This window comes from Schistocerca piceifrons, chromosome 1 (assembly GCF_021461385.2).
Source record: "Schistocerca piceifrons isolate TAMUIC-IGC-003096 chromosome 1, iqSchPice1.1, whole genome shotgun sequence".
Classification (NCBI taxonomy): Eukaryota; Metazoa; Arthropoda; class Insecta; order Orthoptera; family Acrididae; genus Schistocerca; species Schistocerca piceifrons.
In genome coordinates this window covers 732852724-732865610 of record NC_060138.1, presented here as the reverse complement: position 1 = coordinate 732865610, position 12887 = coordinate 732852724, and the positions used below count along the sequence as shown (strand labels likewise).

General features: G+C 44.0%; 1 protein-coding gene across 1 annotated transcript in view; it reads left to right on the top strand.

Moving 5' to 3' along the window:
- The window catches only part of LOC124773250 (follistatin-related protein 5-like), a 194970-nt gene that overhangs the window by 101479 nt on the left and 80604 nt on the right, over positions 1 to 12887 (top strand). Inside the window, exon 5 of the mRNA XM_047249388.1 lies at positions 4650 to 4842. Coding sequence (XP_047105344.1) covers positions 4650 to 4842 — 193 coding nt within the window. The remainder of the gene's footprint in view (positions 1 to 4649; positions 4843 to 12887) is intronic.

Genomic DNA, 12887 nt, shown 5'->3' with positions numbered 1-12887 from the left:
TATGACTGGTTTGACGCACCTAGCCACGAATTCCTATCGTGTGGGAACCTCTTCATCTCAGAGTAGCACTTACAAACTATGTCGTCAATTGTTTGCTGCATATATTCCCGTCTCTGTCTTCCCTTTCAGTTTTATCCACTACAACTTCTTCTAGTGACATGAAAGCTACTGCTGCCTGGTATCTTAACAGATGTCCTACCGTCCTGTCCCATCTTCTTGTCAGTGTTTTCCATATTTTCATTTCCCCTCTTCTTCCCTTACCTTATCAGGTCACCTAATTTTCTGCATTCTTCTGTAGCATCACATCTCAAATGCATCGATTCTCTCTTGTTCCGGTTTACACACAGCCCAGGTTTCACTACCAAACAATGCCGTGCTCGAAACGTACATTCCAAGAAAGTTCTTCCTCAAATTAAGGCCTATGATTGGTGCTGTTAGAGTTCTCTTGGCACGGAATGCCCTTTTCCCAAGTCCTAGTCTGCTTTTAATTTCCTCTTGGCTCCATCCGTCTTCAGTTATTTTGCTGAATAAGTGGCAGAGATTTTTAACTTCATGTACTTCGTGATCACCAATCATGATGTTAAGATTTTCGTTGTTCTCATTTCTGCAGCTCCTCATTACTTTCATCTTTTTCGATTTACCCTCAGTCCATATTCTATTCTCGCTAGAAAGTTCGTTCCACTCAACACGTCTTGTAATTCTCCTTTATTTTCACTGAGGATGGTATTGTTACCAGTGAATCTTATCACTAATATCCTTTCGCCTTGAAATTTAATTCAACCCCTGAAACTTTCTTTTACTTCCGTCATAGCTTCTTCGATCTATAGAATGAACAGTAGAGTCAAAAGACTGCATCCCTGTCTTACAGCCTTCCTAACCCGAGCACTTCATTCTTGGTCTTCCACTCTGATTGTTCCCATTTGACTGTCGTACATATTGTATATTCTCCCTCTTTCCTCAGAGCTTACCGTTATTAGGCTTAGAATTTCTAACATCTTGCAGTATTTTACATTGTCAAACGCTTTTTCCAGGTCGACAAATCACAGGAACGTATCGATTTTTCTGTAGTCTTACTTCTATTATTAGCCGCAACTTGAGAACTGCCTCTCTTATGCCTGTTCCTTTCCTGATCGTCATCTTACAAATCCTAAGTTTTGTTTTCCATTCCACTCTTCTGTATAATATTCTTGTCAGTGTCTTGGACACTGTTTCGCAGATTGTGCGATCATTTTCGCATTTGTCTGCTTTTGAAGTCTTCGGAAGTGTGGGGATGATGTTATTCCGAAAGTCAGATGGTATATCACCTGACTCATACTTTCTACGAACCAACGTGAATAGTCATTTTGTTGCCACTTCTGCCAATGATTTTAGGAATTCTGATGCAATGTTATCTATCCTTGCAGCTTACTTGATTTAAAGTCATACAGTGCTCTTTCGAATTCTGATTCCAATACTGGATCTCCTATTTCTTCTTCTATCACTTCAGTGTACTCTTTGCACCTATCCGCCCTCTTCTCTGCATTTAAGAGTACAATTCGCATCTCGCTCTTAATGTTGCCGTTCTTGCTTTACAATTCACCGAAGGCGATTTTGTCTTTCCTGTATGCTGAGTCAGTTCTTCCGACAATTATTTCTCTATTTCTTCACATTTTGCAAGTAGCCATTGCGCCATAGCTGCCCTTGCAGTTCCTATTTATTTAATTCCTAGGTGACTTGTATTTCTGAATTCCTGAATTTTCCTGAATATCTCTACTAAATTGTGATCTGAGTCTATATCTACTCCGGGGTACAGCTCAAATCTAATATCCAATTTCGGTATCTCTGCCTGACGTAACTGAAATCTTCCTATATCTCCCGGTATTTTCCTAGTATATCTCCTCCTCTTGTGTTTCTTCAACAGAGTATTCGCTGTTACTAGCTGAAATTTATTGCAGAACTTAATTAGTCTCTCTCTTTTCTCATTGCTACTACCAAGCCCATAATCTCCTGTAACTCTTTCTTCCACTTCTCCTCCTACCACTGCATTCCTGTCCCCCATGGCTATCAGATTTTCATCTCACTTTACGTACTTAATTACCCTTTCAATGTACTCATAGACTTTCTCTACCTCTTCATCTTCGGTTTGATTTGTCGGCATTTATACTTGAACTACCGTTGTCGGTGTTGGTTTGCTATCGATTCTTACGAGAACAACCCTATCACTGAACTGTTCACAGTAACACACCCTCTGCCGTACCTTCCTATTCATAACGAATCTTACTGCCGCTATACCATTTTCTGCTGCTGTGGATATTACCCTATAGGCCTACTCCCCTGACCTGATATCTTGTTTTCTTTCGACTTCACTACACATGCATCAGTGAAAGGACATGATCTAGTGCAGCAACACCCTCTGTACCCTCCCTCCCCCACCTGTATTTGTTGAGCACTTTAAAAATGTACCTGTATTGCGAAAACCTGCTGCGTATTCATAGGATCTTCTAGACAAGAAAACCGTTCGGGATGCCTGCTAATAGGCATAAGAGGAGCAGCGTATATTGCTTGCAGCTCCTAGGGCTATTATCATTGGTTGCCTCTGTATATACAGATTGCCAAGACATCAACAAAGGAGGGCGAATAATATGGAGGGTGTTGCCGAACTAGGGAGGAAACTTTTGCCCTTTTGTTTATGCATGTGCCAATGTCATAAACCTCCCCCGCCATCTGTCCCGCTCCACTCTACCCCCCCCCCCCCCCCCCCCACCCCACACACACAAACACCCTCACTTCTTGATTACGCCACAGGAGCGCTCGAAATACGAAGTACGGAAAAATGTGAACAGCCTTTCCTGCATTTGATCCTACTCATTTCATCGAATGGTTTTAAGCTGTCCCTTGTGGTTGCATGCTCTACACAACAGCAAAAATTTCGGTAGCACTGCACTCCAGGAGATTGCGATCGCTTTCATTGCGGTTGCTGTACCTCGATGTCATCAGAGAATAGTTGAACAGTCCATGGGCTGTCAGCAGCGACAAAAATTGTGAAGAACATCGTCCAATTGCTCACCATACTACAAACTGTCATTTTAGACCGCGAAATGTTGGGAATCAACGCTCAACGATAGAGGTTGTTTCTTTGGCCACCTCTGTGCCATCACCTAAGGCCTTTTTGTATTGATTCTGAGCAGCACTGTGTCTGAAACGTTCACTTTAGCCAGCCATAAGGAAAGCGCACAGCTTCAACGCTAGTTCTGGTCTCCATGGCAGAGGAGGGGTGAAATGTGAGTAAGGGAAAGAGGGAGGGAGGATGACGACCTCTCCATCGCTTGACACGCTCACGGTGGCGATGGGCAAATTGTGGAGACAGTTGGTGCCAGTGTGACGTTATTAAACTACCTTATATCTTACATGAGCTTTTGAGCTCTGACCTGCTTTTCGCATTTGGCGACACCTAACAGTTTGAAACATCGCCGAACCCGAATGTGACGTTGCACAGCACACGATTTTTCATCATTATAGAGGTAAGTTGTAGGCAACTTCGAGCCAAATTTCGAAATAATGCTTTCATAATGGGAGACAATTACGCGGTTCCGAAGAAGTGATCCTTTTTCTTCGTAATGCATTGAACATTCATTTTGTACTGCTAGGATAATATTTCATACTGCGGTCAGTAGCAACTCGTAACTTTACGTTCGCTATTATCTCGCAAACAGCTTGTTTGCGGATCCATGTTCCCTCCAACGTTCTTCCTTCAGTTATCATATACCGGGTGATCAAAAAGTCAGTATAAATTTGAAAACTTAATAAACCACGGGATAATGTAGATAGAGAGGTAAAAATTGACACACATGCTTGAAATAACATGGGGTTTTATTAGAACCAAAAAAACTTCACAAAATGTCCGACAGATGGCGCTGGACAGCAAAATTGATACCGTGACGGGTGAGAGGTGCACGGATATGTTACAGAATCGCATCATCCCCAGCCTGGCTGATAAACACCTGCTGGAACGTACGATGTTTATGCAGGATGGCGCTCCACCCCATATTGCTATACGCGTGAAAGATCGCTTGCATCCGTCCGATCAGTCCGTGCGATTATTGGCTTTGGGGTTACCTGAAGTCGGAAGTGTATCGTGATCGACCGACATCTCTAGGGACGGTGAAAGACAACATCCGACGCCAATGTCTCACCATAACTCCGGACATGCTTTACAGTGCTGTTCACAACATTATTCCTCGACTACAGCTATTGTTGAGGAATGATGGTGGACATATTGAGCATTTCCTGTAAAGAACATCATCTTTGCTTTGTCTTACTTTGTTATGCTAATTATTGCTATAGTGATCAGATGAAGCGCCATCTGTCGGACATTTTTTGCACTTTTGTATTTTTTTGGTTCTAATAAAACTCCATGTCATTCCAAGCATGTGTGTCAATTTGTACCTCTCTATCTACATTATTCCGTGATTTATTCAGTTTTCAAATTTATACTGAGTTTTTGATCACCTGGTGCTTTCAACCACTGTCAGTTTCCGCTGCTAATCGGGGTAAACCCTGTGTTAATGGTATTTCGCTTCGAACCGATGCTGCGGCGAAATGGCAGTGCGTAAATTTCGGTCCCTTGGTCATCTTGGCTACGGTGGGTTCAAACGCGATGCGTTCGTCAGGTGGAGTGGCTGAAGAACGACGAGCCGCTGCGGCTGACGCAGCGCAAGTACGAGCTGGTGGGCAACGGCACGGAGCTGCGCGTGCGCAGACTCGCCTACGCCGACACGGGCGCCTACTCGTGCAGCGCGCGCAGCGCCGCCGGCGCCGCCACCGACCTCTCCTCGCTCGTCGTCCAGGACGACCCCGCGCCCAGTGAGTAGCAACAGGTGTCTGCTGGCCGCCGTCTGCTGTCTGCTGTCTGCTGTCTGCTGCACCTCACCAGGCAGATCCCCGCTCGCGCACTCAGCCCTCGGCACTCCGCGTCCTCACGGCACCGATACACACGACGGTCGGTTCAGTTATCGTAATGGATTGCGGGAAGGAGAAACCAGAGGTCTACAACAGAATAAATAAATAAGTAAATACACATCGCGATTTAGTAGATGGTGCAGTTCAGCCAGCAATTTATAAGATAGTATATGAGTTTGCTCAGTTGTACATTTGAAAGGCTAACTGAGTTATTTAATAAGTTTCATCTAGTAATGACGCATAAGCTGCCCGAAAACCACAAGAGGAGGATCTACTCATCTGATGAAATCCTTTTGTGGATTTTAAACTACGCCTTGTACGGCTTCTTATAAGGGTGACTGGGTTATTGGTTTCTGGAGATGGCATTTCTTATGTACCGTCCTAATCTGGCTGTCATCTGACGATCTGTTTTACTATACTACAACGGCAATTTTTTAAAAAAAAGTGTAGGTTCTTGTGGAGGGACTATCATCTGTGCTGCTCTAGCTGCTTATTGGCAGGCAGGCAGGACAGCAACGTTTTCCTGTAGCAAGACTTCGTGGGGTGCGACACTCTTCCTGTAAAATGTAAATGTCGTGTGACTAGGGCATCCCGGCGAGTAGCCCGTTCGTCGGGTGCAAGTCTTTCCATTTGACACCACTTTGTTGACATGCGCGTCGATGGGGATGAATTGATGATGAAGACAACACAACACCCAGTGTCTGAGCGGAGAAAATCTTCGACCCAGCCGGGAATCGAACCCGGGCCCTTAGGATTGATATTCTGTCGCGCTGACCACCTTTTTTTTTCTTTTTTCTTTTTTTTTTAATCTCATTTTGTTCGCTTTTGTTCGTTGCATCTGCTCGGGGCGTACATCGTAAGACATCCGTTTAAGTTCGTAGTTGATCGATTAACCCAGGTTTTTATTACACAGGGCAGCTGATCCTCTGACCGAACACGCTGAGCTACCGTGCCGGCATCCACTCAGCTACCTCTGGGTCCAGAACAGCCGCTGGCTAACAAACACATGCGGCCCGTTGGAGTTGGATCAGTGGAACTGAGATCGTAGGCAACTTGTAGCCATCCCATAAATGAAATATATTCGCAGTTGTAAATATGGAGAAACATCATCTGTATAATTGAATGACGACAGTCTAAATTTGTACCGAATCGTGAGTGGAACCCAAAGTTCCCGCATATCGCGAGCGTCGCCATACCATGCGGGTATCCGAGCACGACCCACGGCCAGACCCAAACTTCCATGTGTGTACATCCTGTACTCATTCATCCATTACGTAAATTCCCGTACAGGGGAGATATTTTACTTTAAAGTTACTTGCCTAGTGTCGCGAATAAATATTTTACCGTGCCTGTGTTATTCGAATTAAGATGCAGTGTTCCTTCGTAGTACAGGCACTGCATTATCGTATCATATCGTGTTGTATGAAGCTATCCTGTCCATTCGTGCTACTGCGGCCCTAAATTGTTCCACTAGGTTCTATAGTTTTCTGTTGTTGCATAGGTGACTGCTGGGCAAGCAAACGGACTTCTTGAAAATTGATGGGTCAGTCACAATCCAGGTGGTGTTAGTTTAAAACTGAGATGGTCCGATACGCAAAACGATTTTATTCAAGATGACACAGGCCGTGAAAGTTTTCTCTCTTGTATCAAAAGAGGAAGGAAGGATAATGACGGTCTAACATCGACAATGAGGTCACTAGAGATGGAGCACAAGAGCACAAGCTTAGATTGATGTTGTTAAGGATACTAAAGAAAATAGATAGTGCTCTTTGAAATGAACTATGTCTGGAATGATTTAAGGGAATCATGGAAATTCTAAACCTGGGTGGCCGAAGGTGAGTTTGAATATCCATGGTCACGAATGGAAGTCCGAGGTGTTAACCACTGCGCGATCTCGCTGTTATATCAAGCAACTGTGAAGTGCAATGTTGTTCGGATAACTTAATTTAAGGCAATAGCTCAAAAGACCAATCTGTGTGATCACAACTTGTGGATAACCTCACATCATGAGTCATCACCTAGAATCGGACATAGATCTACGAGAGTGTGACAGTTGCAATAACCATATACAGACAAGTATCGACCTCCTAGTCCCCCGAAAAATAACTGTTTTGCATCGTTTTCATAAGCTGTACAACAAAACAAATTCCACCGCCAATGTGTTGCTACGGCGATTGAGCATTAGGATCCACCTTGATATCTGCGTGTTTTAGACAAATTGGCGGAGAACATGTTAAAAAATTATTTTGTCTTTATATTGTCTCCAATGAGATTAATCAGTAACTGGATATTTATACAGAGTATGTAATTAAATAAATGCATACAGTTCAAAGTACACGATACCAGAAGAAAAATAGTGTCAGTAAACATAAGTTCCGAAATGGACCGTTTGGGTGATAATTGCGAATTTGTGGTTATGAGCCACTACTTACATATACATATACTTACATACACAGATATGCCAGTTTGTCTAAAACACGCAGATATCATGGTGGATCCTAATGCTCAATCGCCGTAGCAACACATTGGCGGTGGAAGTTGTTTTGTTGTACAGCTTACGAAAACGATGCAAAACAGTTATTTTTCGGGGGACTAGGAGGTCGATACTTGTCTGTATATGGTTATTGCATGTAAACACTGCATGCTGGTCCGTGGTGTGGTCTTTGGTTACATTTTCGAAACGTGGAATTGTATACGGAATGGATACAACAGTACAGTATGCAGGCAGAGTGACACTCGTGTCAGTTGTTTGAGGAGTTTCAGCTGTGTTGTACGAGTGTTGGTGATAAGGTGGAACATTACAATAACGAGAAGCATGCAGATATGCATTTCATGTATGCTGGGCCAATGGTAGAGCACGGGAGACTGCACGCTTTTATCAAAAAGCATACACTTCCCGAAGACATCCAGAGAGTCAAACGTTTATCACGGGTGCATTAATGCCTCCGAGAAACTGGGAGCTTCACTTATTCACGAATTATACTTGCGCTTAAGGTACGGTGCTGGAAGCAGTGGATCACTCTCCTCGAATCTGGAGAAGGAGACGTCTGCCACAAATGTCTGGAAAATGCCACAGTAGTGTCTGGAGAATAATGCGTCACAATGCGATATACTCGTGCCACCTCCAATGGGTTGGGTGTCTTAGTGAGAGAGACTTTCGCCCTACACTAATGTTCCGTCGGTGGAGGCTACTACAAGTTGTAGGCAACCATACGTCTGACAATAACACTTTATTTATAGATGAAGCAGTGTTCGCTCTTGTTGGTTAGTATAATTACGACAGTTCTCATGTTTGAAGTCATGTAGGTTCCAATCCAAATACTGTGCATGTGTCTCCACTACGTGATGGTCTTTTTGGGCTGTATATGTTTCCAAACAAGTTCACAGAACCTAATTACATTCGGTTTCTGTGGCATCTTCTCCCAGGATTTGCGTGAGGATGTTCCGTTGGACCAAGCCAGAAGCTGTCGTACATACATCAAGCACCGGCACTTTCTGCTGCTATGGTCAGACGACTTCTAACACGCCGATACGGCCAAAGATGGACTGGGCGAGCAGAACCTGCGTCGCGACCTCTTAGCTCAAATGGTTCAAATGGCTCTGAGCACTATGTGACTTAACATCTGAGGTTATCACTCCCTTAGAACTTAGAACTAATCAAACCTAACTAACCTGAGGACATCACACACATCCATCCCGAGGCGGGATTCGAACCTGCGACCGTAGCGGTAGCATGGTTCCAGACTGAAGCGCCTAGAACCGCTCGGCCACACCGGCCGGCTGACCTCTGGGTAAGACCACTTGATCTGGACCCCGTGAATTTCAATGCTTGGGGCTACCGTAAAGAACTCATGTACGCCAGTCAGGTTAACACGATTGAAGAACTGGAGCAGACATGTCAGCGCTTGTCAAAAATTTCGAAGTTTTCCAGGAGTGTTTGAAAGTATTCGAAACTCATTGCGGCAACGTGGATTGACTTGGATCCGTGAGCAACACGTTGGACGACACTTTGCACGCGTTCAACTACAAGGACAGTCATGTAACTGCTGTCACATTCAGTAAACATAGCTGCACTTCTAAGAAAGTATCTCAAATAACTTTTGTTTATGTGTCCAGTATTTATGGCTTTCCCTAATTGCGGTAGCGTTTATACGGAGACGTCAGCGGTTGCTGGAAACCACGAAGTTGCAAATATCTCGCAAACACTTCGTTTGCGGACGTATGTTTAGCAAGAATTTTTTCCTTCTTGTATTGTGTACTTCCAACTGTATGCGTTAACGTCATTAATTATCACATACCCTGTACATTTATATCAGATAATAGGATAGATAATATATATATATATATGTATGCCCAGTTAATAGCTTTACAGAGTGAGGTGTCACAGATGTGAAGAGACTGGGTGTTCGTGCAGGAGGAGCATATTTGAAATCTACATCTACATTCTACATCTACATTTATACTCCGCAAGCCACCCAACGGTGTGTGGCGGAGGGCACTTTACGTGCCACTTTCATTACCTCCCTTTCCTGTTCCAGTCGCGTATGGTTCCCGGGAAGAACGACTGTCTGAAAGCCTCCGTGCGTGCTCTAATCTCTCTAATTTTACATTCGTGATCTCCTCGGGAGGTATAAGTAGGGGGAAGCAATATATTCGATGCCTCATCCAGAAACGCACCCTCCCGAAACCTGGCGAGCAAGCTACACCGCGATGCAGAGTGCCTCTCTTGCAGAGTCTGCCACTTGAGTTTGTTAAACATCTCCGTAACGCTATCACGGTTACCAAATAACCCTGTGACGAAACGCGCCGCTCTTCTTTGGATCTTCTCTATCTCCTCCGTCAACCCGATCTGGTACGGATCCCACATTGATGAGCAATACTCAAGTATAGGTCGAACGAGTGTTTTGTAAGCCACCTCCTTTGTTGATGGACTACATTTTCTAAGCACTCTGCCAATGAATCTCAACCTGGTACCCGCCTTACCAACAATTAATTTTATATGATCATTCCACTTCAAATCGTTCCGCACGCTTACTCCCAGATATTTTACAGAAGTAACTGCTACCAGTGTTTGTTCCATTATCATATAATCATACAATAAAGGATCCTTCTTTCTATGTATTCGCAATACATTACATTTGTCTATGTTAAGGGTCAGTTGCCACTCCCTGCACCAAGTGCCTATCCGCTGCAGATCTTCCTGCATTTCGCTACAATTTTCTAATGCTGCAACTTCTCTGTGTACTACAGCATGATCCGCGAGAAGCCGCATGGAACTTCCGACACTATCTACTAGGTCATTTATATATATTGTGAAAAGCAATGGTCCCATAACACTCCCCTGTTGCACGCCGGAGGTTACTTTAACCTCTGTAGACGTCTCTCCATTGATAACAACATGCTGTGTTCTGTTTGCTAGAAACTCTTCAATCCAGCCACACAGCTGGTCTGATATTCCGTAGGCTCTTACTTTGTTTATCAGGCGACAGTGCGGAACTGTATGGAACGCCTTCCGGAAGTCAAGAAAAATAGCATCTACCTGGGAGCCTGTATCTAATATTTTCGGGGTCTCATGAACAAATAAAGCGAGTTGTGTCTCACAGGATCGCTGTTTCCGGAATCCATGTTGATTCCTACATAGTAGATTCTGGGTTTCCAAAAACGACATGATACTCGAGCAAAAAACATGTTCTAAGATTCTACAACAGATCGACGTCAGAGATATAGGTCTATAGTTTTGCGCATCTGCTCGACGACCCTTCTTGAAGACTGGGACTACCTGTGCTCTTTTCCAATCATTTGGAACCTTCCGTTCCTCTAGAGACGTGCGGTAGACGGCTGTATCATGTCTATATCTAGGTTTTCGGTGGTTTTCCTACATCGTTTGAGGTTACTACCGAGATGATTTCTTTGGAACGGTCCCACCAAAAAGGAGGGAGCTTACAATACTTCATTCGACCAATACTTGAATATTGATCTTCGCTTTGGAATGGGTACCAGGTAAGACTGCCTGAGGAAATAGAGAAGATTCTAGTAAGAGCTGCTGTTTCCGTTACTGATTCATGCCGCAAGCGCGGAAACGTCACGGAGACGCTCAGGTAAACCCAATGACAGACACGACAAGAAAGGCGTTCTGAGTCACTCTGTGATTTACTGTTAAATTTCCGAGAGCGTACGTTACTGGAAGAGTCAAATACTATCTGGCTTCCTGTTATGTACATCTCGCGAAAAGACAATAAAAATAAAATTAGAGAGCTGAGGGCTTACGCGGAGACTACCAATAATCGTTCTTCCAGGGGCCCATTCGTGACCCTGGAACGGAAAAGGGTGGTCAGTGGTACACAAAGTACGCTACGCCACGCACCATAAGGTGGGGTCGGAGTACAAAGCTAGTTGTAATCGTAGACGAAGAAAGGAACGCAGTCGATTTCCTTCTTTCACAGCTTGTTACTGATGACCTTATCGTCTACGAGACGATAATCCCAAATTTCACTGCTTTTACTTTCATAATTTTAGACTCTTTTGCCGGCCGCGGTGGTCTCGCGGTTCTAGGCGCGCAGTCCGGAACCGTGCGACTGCTACGGTCGCAGGTTCGAATCCTGCCTCGGGCATGGATGTGTGTGATGTCCTTAGGTTAGTTCTAAGTTCTAGGGGACTGATGACCACAGCTGTTAAGTCCCATAGTGCTCAGAGCCATTTAGACTCTTTATTCTGTTCTGATGTTATCGTCGAATTGTGAGTTCTGAAATAGTCTTCTTTTTGTTGTTGCTGTTATGAGATAACTATGTCAGTGTGAGGAACGGGAAGATGAAAAGACGACGGAATCATTAACATGTAGGCGAATTACGGCAGTTTTTGAGGGCTGTAACCAAAGTGTTAGTATTATCATTACCCAAAAATGTGAGTGTTGGAGCCGTTGGTAAGCGGCCAGACACGCAATTTCTGCAAACGAGGTACGATTATAGCATTCCATCCTTACATCAATTTAGCAGGGACTGAACTTAGATGGATTTATATAAAACTTTTGGAGTTTTATGGTAGCAGGACCAGAGGGTTACTAGAGTCTACTTTGTGACACATCTGATTGCAGTGAGTCTGCCGCTGACTACTGCGGAACTGTGTTGTTGCGCTTGGTGACAGTATGAAAACGATAGTTTTATAACGGTAATAGGCATTTACATGTAGCCAGGTGTACCAGTTTAAAAAATAATAGATATGGTAAGAAAATCCGATTCGGTACATGTGGTGTACATGTACAGACAAGTAAATGATTACAGTTTCAGAAAAATTGGATTATTTATACAAGAGGAGGCGCTTTACAAATTGAGCAAGTCATTAACGCATTGGACCACCAGTGGCTCTTGTGCAAGCACTTATTCGGCTTGGCACTGATTGAATAAATTATTGTATCTTGTGACGTAACAGGCGAGTTGTGGCGCCTGGAAATATTCTATGCTAGAAGTTGGGGCGGCTGCAAAGTACGCTCGTCAAAGCCGCGGCTCTTTAGCAACCGCTTGATATTGCACAATAACTGGATCACGTGGTTGCTAGCTGAACGCATGGCTGGGAATTCCTTGGTGACACTGTGTCGATGAAAGACACTTGTATGTCGAGAGTGCCGAAGATGGCGGACTTTGTGAAACCTTAATGGCAGACATTTGACAGTTCGTATAGAAATTAATAGTAGCCAGATGAATCGTGATACCTTAAAAGGAAACATGTACAGGGTGGCGCTCGAAATTATTTACCAATTGTTTCTTTCACAATTTACGATGCGCATTAGATATCACGCTGGGATCGCTACAGAAGTACTAGCAGAGCCTGGAAAAACAAATGAGTTACGAAATGACGTGTGATTCACGATACTGCCGCTAGGAGACTAGTAAGCAGCAATGGCTGACAATGGAAGAGGGACGACACAGCAACGATCGGCAGTTGTGTTACTTTTT